Below are 13988 nucleotides of genomic sequence, written 5' to 3'. Positions count from 1 at the left end.
ACCTGGCCACCCTGGCGGGGCTGCCTGATGCTTCTCAAGGACGAGAAGTCCCCAGGAAGACGAATGGGCCTCTTCCTTCCCTGCAGAAGTCACAGCCACGCCTTGCAACATGAACACCCAGTGCCCCGACGGGGGCTACTGCATGGAGTACGGTGGGAGCTACCTCTGCGTCTGCCACACTGACCACAACGCCAGCCACTGTGAGTGTGGGGGCGGGGAAGCTGTGGGCACAGGCCTGCGCAGAAGCCAGGGAGGGCGTTAGGAGGAGAACACAGGGGCAAAGCACGCAGAGGTGTGGGCTGCCCCACGGGCCCTCAAGAGCCCCCGTGGGTGGTGCGCCTGTCCTGGGGTCGTCCTCTGTAATGCGGGCTGTCCACCCCTCCGCCGCAGGAGCTCACAGCTGGGAAAGCACCTCTGGACATGTTCAGGCTCTCCCCTAAGCCCCTAGCTTCACACATGTCTAAGTCTGCGTGATTAAATACTTACGACTGTGTATTTGTGAGTGTGCATTACATTATGTATCATACACTGATGATGGAGGTGCTGGTACCATGACCCCCGGGCTCAGTCCTAGCTCATAGGAGAGGCAGGATGAGTCTGGAAAAATTGAGAATAAAAGAATTTCCAGGAAGGGCCTTAGAGCCTGGTGTGAAGAATCAAGACCCCCCCCCCCAGAGTATATTTTAAGTGGCCTTGGTTCCCGCTGAGATGTCAGGGTGACCACCCTCTGCCCCCGCAGCACTGCCGTCACCCTGCGACTCAGACCCCTGCTTCAACGGAGGCTCCTGTGACGCCCATGAGGACACCTACACTTGCGAGTGCCCCCGAGGGTTCCATGGCAGGCACTGCGAGAAAGGTGGGTGGCAGGGCAGAGAGGGCCCGCTCACCCTGACAGCTGGCCGCCCAGCTTCTGCGTGTGGTGCCAGCGTGGCCTCCGCCCCCACGAGCTGCTTGTCTTGCTAGTGCTGCTGCTCCATGGCCTCCTGGGCACCACTCGGTTTTCCTCAGAACAGGCTTCATTTCCCGCTCAGCGTTTTCCCAAATGGATTTTATCGAGTCCTTGATCTTCAAAATACTCGTTAGGACCTCATCAGATGTAACTGAACTTGGCGAAAGTCAGCATGTCACGCACACACCCTCGCGGACTTTCGCCCCAGGAACGCGGCTCCCACGCTCCGCCGCGGGGCTCAGGGCAGGCAGCGGCACCCCTCCCGCAGGGCCTGGCCTGGAGCTCAGCCCCTGGGCCGCCCACGGCCCCTGGACCCCACGCTCCTCTGGGAACCTGGAAGGGGCCCCAAGGGCAGGTCCCTGCTGCCCTGTTCCCCGGAACCCCCCGCCCCCCCATCTCCACCCCGCAGCAGGAGGAGAGGGCTTCCAAAGAGAAGCCCTGCTGCTTGGTTCCCTGCGCCTGCGGCCGAGGTCCTGCGTCTTCAACAAAGGCACCCAAAGCGGGGACCCGGGGTGGCTGCTCGGGGTGGGGGGGGCTGGAACTTGGACCCGCAGCCTGCGAGGCCCTGCAGGGTGGGGGCGTGGGGAGGCGCCCTCCTGCTCAGAGATGTCCAGGAGGCTGAGGGGCCGAAGCCCCCCTGGGCCTGTGAAGGCTCCAGTCCTCAGCGTGGAGGGGCACACCAGCCGCTCCGCACTGGCCTTTAAATGTGTAGACTCCTCAAGCACGGGCACGTGACCCCAGGGCCCTGGGAAGACGCACCGATGCCACAGGGGCACAGAAACCTCGAAGAGGCTCCCTGCCACGCAGGAAGGAGGGCTGCGGTGTCTGCTGCACCCGGAAGGGCTCCCGGGTCCCCAGGGCCTGGGGCAGACAGGGATGAGTGGCCAGAGGGCCCCGCGGGCTGAGAAGACGGGAGTAGGGCGTCACGGGTGCCCCAGGGCCGGGAGGCAGGCCCTGTTCACCCGCTCCTGTCTCCCCCTGTCCTTGTTCCCACAGCCCGGCCACGCCTATGCAGCTCAGGACCCTGCCGGAACGGGGGCACGTGCAGGGAGGCGGGCAGCGAGTACCACTGCAGCTGCCCCTACCGCTTCACCGGGAGGCACTGCGAGATCGGTGCGGCCCCCCCGCCGCCGGCGGCTGCTTGTCTCCAGCACCCCCAGAGGGCGCACCAGCTGCGGGACGTTGGAGGATCAGGGGAGGAGCCCTGGGTGGTGGGTGCGTGCGTGACACCTGACTTCCACGGGGGCCTTTTGTTTCCAGGGAAGCCAGACTCCTGTGCCTCGGGGCCCTGTCACAACGGCGGCACCTGCTTCCACTACATTGGCAAATACAAGTGTGACTGTCCCCCAGGCTTCTCTGGGCGGCACTGCGAGATAGGTAAGGTGGGCTGGGGCCGGTGGGCTGGACCAGGTGGGCAGGGGTGGCCCTGCTTCGGAAGAGTGGAAGGCAGAGTTCCCATGAAGCCTGGAAGTCTTCAGGGCGGACACAGCCACGGTGACCCCTTGTGTCCTACAGCCCCCTCCCCCTGCTTCCGGAGCCCCTGCATGAATGGGGGCACCTGTGAGGACCTGGGCACAGATTTCTCCTGCCACTGCCGAGCAGGGTACACAGGACGCCGGTGCCAGGCAGGTGAGAGGGCTGGGCGCTGGGGTGGAGGGCACTTCTTCCTAATCCCAGGAGAGCAGAGCGGGGCCAGACAGGGAGCTGAACGGAGGGAGGGGAAAGGAGGAGAAAATCGATGCGCAGCCAGGCCTGGAAGTCAGGGCACTTTTACCCTGGGAGGGCTGTGCAGGGAGCAGGGGTCGCAGACCCTGCAGCCTGGCGGGGCAGAGGGCAGCCCCGAGGGAGGGGCCCCAGGCAGGCGCCTTTCAGCGCTGGACAGGGCTTCTGTGTCCTTGCAGAGGTGGACTGTGGCCCCCCAGCGGAGGTGAAACATGCCACGCTGCGCTTCAACGGCACTCGGCTGGGCTCAGTGGCCCTGTACAAGTGTGACCAAGGCTACAGCCTGAGCTCTCCCAACCCCGTCCGCATCTGCCAGCCACAGGGCGTCTGGAGTGAACCTCCACAGTGCCACGGTGATCTGCAGGCCCTCTGGGACAGGGCGGGTGGGCAGGCGGGCAGAGCCGGTGGGGTGCACACCCTCCTCACTAGGGCCACTCAGAGGAGCACCAGGGCTGCAGTTCTGACCCTGGCCCTCCCCCAGTCCCCCGCAAAGTGAGGCCATGACCCTGTGATGAAGGTGGTGAGGGCTAGTGCCAGCTCCGTTCTGGACTGTCCTCAGAGTGAGGCATCCAGCCCACATGCCCACCCTGCAGATGAAGCAGCAGAGGCTAGGAGGCAGCCCAAGGGCACGGTCCTCAAGAGGCAGAGCAGGATGCAGGGCCTGTCCCTGGCCCCCAGTCCCACCCACACCCAGGGAAGCAGACTCTCAATTTGCACAAGGCCCCAGAAGCCCCGTAGCCTTTTGAGGATGCTGCTTCAGAGAGCATCGCCTCAGGCTCCCACGTGTGCCAGGTGTGTGGCCTGAGGCAGGGCCCCTCTGACTGATGCCCCTGCAGATGCAGGGCCACCGACACAACTGCAGACATACTGCAAGAAGCCTAAGCATCCATAAGTCTGTTCACCAGAAAATCTGTGTGATGTTAACACATTTTTCACAAAACAAGGATTTTTAAACCAAGTAGCTCAGGGACCCTGAAAGCACCCAGAGATGGGTGGGGCACATAATGCTGCTCTGTCCCATACCCTGCAAAGCCCGAGCTGTGCAGCCCTACACAGGTGAGGAATTCTGATTCTGGAAGACAGGTGGGGGCTGCCCAGCCCCGGTGTCTTTCGTGCCCTCCAATCTACCCAAGCCCACCCCTCTCCAAGGATAGTAATAATAACATCCAAACAATATATACTATTGGGAACAGAAGTATAGAAGGAGGGTGAGCATATAAGTAAGCATGACAGACAGATGGAAGGAAACATGGCACTGGTCATAAAAAGCAGGGTCAATAAATCATTTTTAACAGAAGAGAGGAAAAGAGGACTGAAAAACTAGAACAGTTAAAATAACAGACACAATTTATAAATGGATATAGGTGAAGGCTAAGTTAATGAGCTAAAGACCAGTTTGAAGAATCTTCCCACAAAGAAGCAGAGAGGTGTGTGTGAATGAAACGTAGACACAGTGCAGGATAGAAGTAGGAATGCCAACACTGGGGTAACAGGAGTCCGAGATGAGAGAAAAATAAACAGAATGAAATGTCTGAGGCACTGTGGAGCTCAGTTCCCAGGACAGATAAAGCACCACAGGCTGAAAGGCTCCCAGAACATCAAACAAGAGAAAAGAGGAACATTAGCACATTATAGCAAAATTTAAGGCTATCGGAGACAAACAAAGAAATTCTTAAACTGTCTAGGGAAAAAAGGAACAAGAATCTTCAAAGGAAAAAGAATCCCATTGGCACCAGACTTCTCAACAGTGACATCAGATGTAAGGTAGTGAAATGACAGATGTTAAATACTGAGAGGACCCATTCAGTAAGAATGCAGACAGTCACAGAACACCATCACTCTCACCGTAACATCAAGGAAAATCATATCATTTAACCTATAAGATTGCTGAGTATGCCCTTCCTAGGTGAGAAAAACTGATGGCTGCTGTCAACCCAGGAGCAAATCCACTGTGGACAGAGCACTTTGAGTACCTCCAGAAATCCAGCTAAGCTTTTGATGATTATGTGAGCAAGCGTGATGGGCTGGAGTGCGGAGCAAGAGCTCAGCACCCACCAATTCTCCCCCAAAGGATTTTTACTAAGTACAGGGGAAGCCAGGGGCTGGACTGGAAAGCAAAGAGATTTCATACCCTCACAAGGCTGAGATTCCCCAGTCCGCCCAGGGGAGAGGTCTGTTCCAGCCGTCAAGCATCTAAAACCAATCACGAATTAACACTAATGAGCACTGCACACCAGGCCCATCCCAGCTCACCTCCAGATGATATCAAAGAACAGCTGCTCAGGTTAGTTGCTTGACACAGAGTAGAGCATGCCCATCCGAGGGGTAGGTATGTTCTACTTTGGTCTCTGTTCTTGTATACAGTGTGTCCCAAGAAATTATAACATATAATCTCAAGAAGAAACAGTCAATAGAAACAGACCTACAGATGACCCGCATGTTTGGATTAGCTGATAAGGACTTTAAAATAGCCATTATATATATGTTAAAGAGAAGCAAAATGAATGAGAGAATAGAAAATTTGAGCAGAGGAAAGAAGATTTTTTAAAATAACAAAATAGAAAAACAACATCTAAAATGAAGAGGAAATTGGATAGGCTTGTCAATAAAATGGGATACAACAGAAGAAAACGTCACAGAACTCAAGGACAACTCAACAAAATTACTCAAAGATCAGAAAGAAGAAATGGGTGACAAATTATTTATGAATGAATTTTTTAAAACAATGGAGCAAAAGAAATCTGTGGAAAATATCAAACAAACAAGCACATAATTGGAGTCCCAGAAAGAGAGGGCACAATAGGCAAAAGAAACATTTAAAGAGATAATGATTATTTTCTAAATATGAAGAAATAAATCAACCCACAAATCCAAGAAGCTCAGTAAATACCAAGCCAGATAAATATTGAAGTAAATAAACTTAAGACCTAAAAATTTTTAACCAGTCCAATTATTCAGATGTGAGACATAATAAAAAATACACTTTTGCAAACACAGCTTCAGAGATTTATCAAAAAATGGCCTTTTTTTGGAGATAATATTTGAATAGTAACATAAAACTAGAACATTCCTGGTGTGCCCGGGTAGCTCAGTGGTTGACCGTCTGCCTTCGGCTCAGGGAATGATCCTAGAGTTCCAGGATTGAGTCTCGCATTGGGCTCCCTGCATGGAGCCTGCTTGTGTCTCTGCCTCTTTCTCTGTGTCTCCCATGAATAAATAAAATCTTTTTTAAAAACCTAGAATATTCTGTAAGCAATAAGAGAAGGGAGAATTATTAAATATTGTAGGAAAGTTTGTAACTCTCTAAAAGGAGAGAAAAAAAACACAGAAAAAAATGTGGCAGTTAAGATTATGATAGAAAAATGCAGACAAATATAAATGAGCTAAATTCTCCAAGTAAAAGACAGATTGCCAGATTTATTACAAAACAAAACAAGCTAGGGACACCTGGGTGGCTCAGTTGGTTAAGCATCCAACTCTTGGTTTTGGCTCTGGTTGTAATCTCAGGGTTGTGAGAGTAAGCCCCACATCAGGCTCCACACTCATGGGTGGAGTCTGCTTGAGATTCTATCTCTCCAAATCCCTCTGCCCCCCTCCCTCCCTCTCCTTAAAATAAATAAATAAGTCTTAAAAAAAAAAAAGCTATCCTCTCTTAAAAGAAATATTCCTAAATGATAAGAACATAAAAAGACAAAGTAAAACTATGGAAAAAATATCAGGTGAATACAGATCAAAATAAAGCTGGTTTAGTTGCACTATTATCAGCCAAAACAGACTGTACGATGGAAAGCATCATTAAGGATGAGAGGATCTCTTTCAATGATAATTGATTCAATTCACCAAGAAGATCATTATAAACATTCAAGCATCTAATAACAAAAATGTAAATATATATAAAACAAAAATTAACAGACTACAGAAAGAAACTAACAGATTTGCCATTGTACTAGGAAATTCTGAGCCACCTCTCTCTTTTTTTAAGAAAAGATTTTATTTTAAAAAAAAGATTTTATTTATTCACTCATAGAGAGAGAGAGAGGCACAGACACAGGCAGAGGGAGAAGCAGGCTCCATGCAGGGAGCCCGACGTGAACCACCTCTCAATTCAGGTTAAGAAGAAAAAAAAAATCACAAAAAGATTTGAAAAATGCAACTAACAATTTAAACTAATTTATTCTCTGAACACACAGAAAAAACCAAAGTTATTAAGAACAGGAAGATAAATTTTAAATCTTCATGTTTAGTTATTTTTAAAGATACTTTGAAATAGCTAATGGATCAAAGAAGAAATATAAACAGTGACAAATTTTTAAATGAATGTTAATGATTATTTTCTAGATAAAAACTTGTGTGATATAGCAAAAGCAGTGCTTCATGGGAACTTTAAGTACATAGTTGGAAAAATTCAAAAATTAATGAATTAAATGTCTGAGTTCAGATGCTAGGAAAAGAAAAACTACCAATACAAAGAAAGTAGAAAGAAAAAGGCAACACAAATAAGAGCCATAATTAACAAAACATACATTAAAAGTACAGAGAACACCAAAATTAGTTCTTTGAAAAGCCTATGGAAAGCGACAAACATATATCAACTGATCAAGAAAAATAAAGGGCACAAATAAAAAGCCTTATAAATTAAAAAGGTGACATAGCCACAGATATAGAAGAGATTAAAAAGATAATGAGAATACTATCAACTAGTCTATACAAGTAAATTCGAAACCTTAGGAGAAATGGACATAATACTAGCAGAAAAATATAACTTACCAAAAATGACTCAAGGAAATTTAGAAAGCCTACATAATCCTATAAATGTCTAAAGGAATTGAAGCAGTAGTTAAAGCACTTTTCCCCACAAAGAAACTCCAGGACCAATGTTACAGGTAAATTCTACCAATTGCCAAGAAACAGATCATTGTAGCATTATACAGGCTCTTCCAAAGAATAGAAAATAAAGAATATGTGCCAAACTATTCTGTGAGGCTGGTATAACCTTGATACCAACACCAGATACGGACAGTTGGAGAAAGTAAAATTAAAGATGTGTTAAACATGAGTATAGATGCAGAAATTCAATGGTCTGTAAAGACTATATATACCAATATCAAGCTAAATTGTTGCAAGAATAGTTTGATATTAGGAAAACCTGCTATATTAACCAATTGAAGGAGAAAACGCATATAAGTATCTCAATAAATGAATAAGCATTTTTTTAAAATTTTTATTTATTTATGATAGTCATACAGAGAGAGAGAGAGAGGCAGAGACACAGGCAGAGGGAGAAGCAGGCTCCATGCACCGGGAGCCCGATGTGGGACTCGATCCCGGGTCTCCAGGATCGCGCCCTGGGCCAAAGGCAGGCGCCAAACCGCTGCGCCACCCAGGGATCCCTGAATAAGCATTTGACAAAATTTATACCCTTTGTGAAATAAATTCTCACCAAATTAGGAATGAAAACGTACTTCCTTACCGGATAAAAATAACATCACACATACATGCACATGCACATACACATATCTAATACCATGTGGTATAAAATATATAGGATTTATTGGAGGAAAAATTTAAAAGGGAGAACTAGCAGAGCCCACATAATCCCTGAAGGATGCATCATCCCACAGAGAGGTGTGCTTTAGGCCAGGCAGCGCCAGACTAGTCACACTTTGTGTAGCCAAGCAATTACACTTCACACATTTATAGAGAAAGTACAGGCTACATCAAGAGAGCTGTGGAACAATGAGTCTCCGGATCCTTGTAATATGGAGACAGGATCTGGAATTCAAAGCCTGTGCTTCTGTGGATCTGACTCAGTCATGCTGAGCTACCAACAGTGGGGAGGAAATCAGCCTCTGAGGCAGTTTTACTGTGCGCCTCTACTCAAACTTCAAATAAATATTATCCTAAACAGAAAGACATTCCTCTTAAAACTGGGGACAAGCAGGAGAGCCTGAGTGGCTCAGCTGGTTAAGAGCCCAATTCTTGATTTTAGATCAGGTCACGACCTCAGGGTTGTGATATCAAGCCCCATGTTGGGCTCCACACTGGGGCATGAAGCCCACTTAAGATTCCCTCTCTCTCACTCTTCCTCTAAACCCTACCCACCTCTCTCTCTCTCTTACAAACAATGGGGACAAGGATGCCCACTGTCACTAAAACTCATCAATATTACATTGGAAGTAGACTAGCCAATGCAGTAAAGTAAGAAAAAGAAATTAAAATCATGAAACTATGAAAGTAGAAATAAGAAGGTCAGTATTTGTAGCTGATATGGTTGTCTTTAATCTAGAAGCAAATTGCTGAAAATGACAGGAAATGTAATGTTTAGTGGATACAGGTTATTATAACAAAACTGCATTTTAATATATCAACAATTAGAACATGTAATTATAGAAAACATATTCAGTGAAAATCAATGAAACCAAAAGCTAAAGCTGGTTCCTTGAAAAGTTCAAAAAAATTGATAAACTTCTAGTCAGACTAACAAGAAATTTTAAAAAAAGAGAGAAATTAGCCATATCAGAATGAGAGAAGACATCACTAAGGATCCTGCCATCATTTATTTTTTATTTTTTTTTTTTTCCTGCCACCATTTAAAGGACAAGGAAGAGACACCATGAACAACGTGAGGCCAATATATCTAACTACTTAAAGAAAAGGGATAAATACCTTGAAAGACACAAATTACCAGAAATAACAGAAGAATAAACAGAAAATATGAATAGCCCCATATCTATTAAAGAATTTTAATTTCTTTTTTTTTTAAACAACACTGTGCTTTATTTTATTTTATTTTTTTTTAATTTTATTTATTTATGATAGTCATACAGAGAGAGAGAGAGAGAGAGGCAGAGACACAGGCAGAGGGAGAAGCAGGCTCCATGCACCCGGAGCCTGATATGGGATTCGATCCAGGGTCTCCAGGATCGCGCCCTGGGCCAAAGGCAGGCGCTAAACCGCTGCGCCACCCAGGGATCCCAAGAATTTTAATTTCTAAATAAAAACCTTCTGAAAGAAAATGGCAAGACAGGATTACTTCACTGATGAATTCTATCAAACACTGAAGAAAAGAAACTAACCTTATACAAGCTTCTTCCGAAAATAAAGGAGGAAGAGCGCTTATCGATTCATTTTGAGACTAGTATTGCTTTGATACCAAAACAAGACAGAGATGTTATTTTTTTTTTTTAATGAAATTAGGGTGGTTCAGTTGGTTAAGCACCAACTCTTGATCTCAGCTTACGTCTTGATCTCAGGGTCAGGAGTCCAACCCACATTGGGCTCCACACTGGGTGCGGAGCCTACTTAAAAAAAGAAAGAAAGAAAAAATGGAATTACAGACTAATATTCCTCACGAACATAGACATAAGAATCCTAACAAAGTATTACTAAGTCAAACCCATTATTACATAAAATGGATAACGTATCATGACCAACTGGGATTTATCTCAAGAATACAGGTTGGTTTAACACTTGAAAATCAGTAATTATAAGGATATAAAGGAGAAACCCTACGATCATTTCAATAGATGCAAAAAAATCATTTGAAAATATTCAACTACTATTTGAAACTCATAATAAACTAAGAGTAGATAGAAGGGAAGGTCTTTAACCTGATGAAGAGTATCCATGAAACAGTAGCCAACAAAATACTTCACATAACATACTGCTATAATTGGTAATAAGGCAATATGTCCATTTCACTGGTTCCTTCCTGCATTGTCCTGGACGTCCCAGACAGGGCCACAGACAATAAAAGGAAACAAAAGTCACATCTACTGGAAGGAAGATTACATGGTCATGCACATCAGAAAATCTAAGAGATTCTACAAAAAAAGCTTAAGCAAATTTAAGTGAGTCCCAGGACAGGGACAATATATAGAACCTTAATATTTTCATAGTCTAGCAGTGAACACCTGGAAAATAAAATAAAATAACAATATTATGTATAATAGAATCAAAAATATAAATGTTTATATGTGTGAAACAAATCATACATATAAATGTAAAAGCTAAAACTATAAGCTTCTAAAAGAACATATGAGACCGTCTTTACGACAGCTGGAATAAAATGGTTATGCATCCAGAAAAATATTACCTTGTTCTGTACTTTTGACTACACATAAGAATTCGTTCCAGATTAAGAACTTAAATGTTTTTCTAAAACTATAAAATTAAAAAACAAATAAATAAATAAATAAATAAAACTGTAACATTTTATGTGGAAAATATAGGTATCTTTTTGGCCTTGAGATAAGGAAAGATTTTTTAAGCCACAAAAAAAAAAAATCACTAACTATAAAAGAAAGAAATGGACAAATCTGACTATATAAGAATTAGAAACTTAAAATCATCAGCCCTAAGGAAGAAAGTGGGATATAAGGTACAAACCAGGAAAATATATATACATATATTCATATAACCAGTCATATATATACATATATATGTATGTATATATGTATATATTCATATATATATGACTGGTTTTGAGTATAAAGAACTCCATGAATCAATAAGAAAAGAATCATCACTCCAATAGGAAAATTGGCAAAATACATGAGTAGACCTTTCACAGAAGAGGAGATAATAAAGCCAACAAAAATAAAGAGAAATATTAGTAATCAGTGAAATGCAAATCAAAAGAACAGTGAGGTACATTCAGCCGACAAAACTGCAGAAGTCTAAAAAGCCATCTACTGGTGGTAATGGGGATTAATGGGGTTTCTTATAAATTGCTAGAGGGAGTGTAACTTGATACAGATGCTTTGAAAAGGGTTTGGTAATCTGCTGGTTGACCAAGCACTGTGTCCCAGAGATTCTCCTTCTAGCTTCAAATCTAAGAAAATGTGCCCATTTATACCAGGAGCTATGAAAGGAAATAGAAGTCTTTTTAAAAATAGTAACAAGAAAGTCTAAAACCAACCCAAATGCCCACCAAAGCCAAGAACGGATAGAAGATGGTCCAGTCACACTGTGGATTCTACTACTGTCATGTTCACAGCAGTGACCCGCAGAGACCCACGCACCGCAGAAACCCCATCAACACGACTTTGAGAGACGAGGACATAGATCATTATTATGATCCTATTACTAAAATTCATAAATAGCAAAAACAAAACCATACATTGTTTAGGTAATTCATAACAATCAAAATACCAAGGAGGCAAAGAGATCATAACCCCGGAAATCCCCATCACTGGGGCTGGGAAAGTGCCCGTGGCCAGATGAGCCAGTGAGCATTCTGGCTCCTGGGGGTCATTACTCACCACCATTTATTTACTTAGTTACCTTTTAAGCTTTAAAATTAAACTTTTCTAAATTGAATGTACTGAATTCCAGAGCACAACTCCCAGTTTAAAGCGGAAAACAGCCCATGGCAAATACTCTAGAGTGAAGGGCTCGGCCCCCAGGGGAAAGGCACTGGTTTCCTTTCCGACACCGCTGGAGTTGGTCCCGCTCGGCCTCTGGGGCCCTCAGGGTCATGATGAGCAGCCCCGGTGCTGGGCCCTCCCACCGCTTCCTCTCCAGGGTGCCCCGCCCTGTCTCGGCAGCTCCAAGCTCCGAGGGGTGCTGCAGGATTGTGTCCGGCTCCCCAGAACAAACCTAGCTTGTGTCCATCTTATTTGGCTTGAAGCCGCTCACTGGGCCCCCGCCCCTGCCTCCGCTGTGTTCTTGGGGTCTCTCCTGGTGACTGCGCGTCTGGGCTCCCCGCTGGAAGGTGATGACTGCCTATCCCCGCCGTGCCTGAGCCCCCTGTGCGCTGGGCAAGACTGCAGGGCGCAGCTCCAGCCGCCCCCACCCCACCCCAGGCGGTGCTGAGCCTGCCCTGATTAGGGACATCTCAGGCTCCACCTCCCCAGAGACACTGACGTCCTCCTGCCTTCTGCAGCCTCTGCCTAGGGGCAGACAAGGTGGGGTGGAGGCAGTCACAGCCCGGACTCCTGGCCCTATGCTCCAAGCCACCAGAGGGAGGGGAGGCCTGCGGGGCACACTGGTGGACAAGCCAGTGACCCCACTCACCTGGGTAGGGCTCTACACCTGGAGACAGCGATGATGCCCCGGGGAGGGCCAGGGCCCCAGAAGCCTGGGCAGTGAAATGCTGGGGTGATCTGGAGGTGGGGCCTTTGTCGGGGAGACAATGGGGAGGGTGGGGAGGGTGGGCGTCAGGCTGAAGCCTCAGGGCACAAGTGAAATCCTGGGGGCTATGGAGGCCTCGGAGGTCCTCGCAGAGCCCACGCAGGGCCCACGCAGGGCCGTGCAGCCTCCTGTCCTGTCTCTGCAGAGGCAAACAAGTGCCCCTGTCTCTGCAGAGACAGATGAGTGCCAAGCGCAGCCCTGCAGAAACGGAGGCTCCTGCAGGGACCTCCCGGGGGCCTTTGTGTGCCAGTGCCCTGCGGGCTTCACTGGAGTCCACTGCGAGACAGGTAGGGCTGTGCTTGGGTGGGTCCCCGAGTGGCTGGGCCCTCACCCACGCTCCTGATGCCCTGGACATATCTATTTTCAACAAGCATAGACCCTGGGCCACTGAGATGCTGAGGGAAGAGGCTGCACCCCTGGCCCAGCTGGACAAGCCGCCCAGAGGGAGGGAGCGGGGTGGGGGGAGCTCAGAGGCGGAGGGGCATTTCCCCGGCACCCCCGCCCCGCCCCCCGCATCTCTCCTGGATCCCCTTCCCTTCTTCCCGCTGTCCTCTCCTCCCTCCCCCAGACACCCCCTTGCGGCTCCGGCCGACTCTCTGGGTGTTCTCCAGAGGTGGATGCGTGCCACTCCAGCCCCTGCCAGCACGGAGGCCGGTGCGAGAACGGTGGCGGGGCCTACCTGTGCGTCTGCCCGGAGGGCTTCTTCGGCTACCACTGCGAGACAGGTAGGGAGGCAGGCGGCTCCAGCTCCGGGGGCCCCTGGCTTCTGCTGGGTCCCCTGATGCCAGCTGCCCACGGCCGCACTCGCCCCTCCAGTGGCCTCACCTCACCCAGGAGCGGCGGGCGCCCTGGCCGAGCCAAGCCAAGCCCACTGCAGCCGCACCCCCCCATCCCGGCGCCCCCTCTCCTTACACCTGGGAACTCCCCACCCCCTTCCTCCTTCGCAGGACCTGCCACTCTTCCATCTGCTGGTCTCAGCCCTCCTCCTAGGACGGGTGTCCTGGGGGCACGTCCTGTTCTAGCCCCAACATGGGCTGGGCGGGCGGCACTCCGCTGCGAGGCCGGGAAGGCTGCGCTGGGGGTGAGGCCTCGGCCCAGGGACTACAGGGCCTGGGAGCCAGGGCAGAGCACGGTGGGGACGGTGGGGACAGTGTGCGGCCACGGAGTCTCACTGCGCAGCTCG

General features: G+C 48.0%; 2 protein-coding genes across 12 annotated transcripts in view; one reads left to right on the top strand and one right to left on the bottom strand.

Annotated features, from left to right (window-relative positions):
- Nucleotides 1–13988, bottom strand: part of MTERF4 (mitochondrial transcription termination factor 4) — a 79663-nt gene that overhangs the window by 32889 nt on the left and 32786 nt on the right. The window lies entirely within an intron of this gene.
- SNED1 (sushi, nidogen and EGF like domains 1) overlaps nucleotides 1–13988 on the top strand; it is an 80578-nt gene that overhangs the window by 41576 nt on the left and 25014 nt on the right. For all 11 annotated transcript variants that reach the window (XM_041765503.1, XM_041765497.1, XM_041765495.1 and 8 more), the window contains 8 exons: nucleotides 87–200; nucleotides 740–856; nucleotides 1946–2062; nucleotides 2210–2326; nucleotides 2465–2578; nucleotides 2851–3024; nucleotides 12979–13092; nucleotides 13417–13530. In XM_041765503.1, coding sequence (XP_041621437.1) covers nucleotides 87–200; nucleotides 740–856; nucleotides 1946–2062; nucleotides 2210–2326; nucleotides 2465–2578; nucleotides 2851–3024; nucleotides 12979–13092; nucleotides 13417–13530 — 981 coding nt within the window. The remainder of the gene's footprint in view (nucleotides 1–86; nucleotides 201–739; nucleotides 857–1945; nucleotides 2063–2209; nucleotides 2327–2464; nucleotides 2579–2850; nucleotides 3025–12978; nucleotides 13093–13416; nucleotides 13531–13988) is intronic.

The sequence above is a fragment of the Vulpes lagopus genome, chromosome 8, assembly GCF_018345385.1.
Source record: "Vulpes lagopus strain Blue_001 chromosome 8, ASM1834538v1, whole genome shotgun sequence".
In the NCBI taxonomy this organism is placed as follows: domain Eukaryota; kingdom Metazoa; phylum Chordata; class Mammalia; order Carnivora; family Canidae; genus Vulpes; species Vulpes lagopus.
The sequence above is the reverse complement of the archived record's forward strand: the minus strand, read 5'-3'. Positions and strand labels throughout refer to the sequence as shown.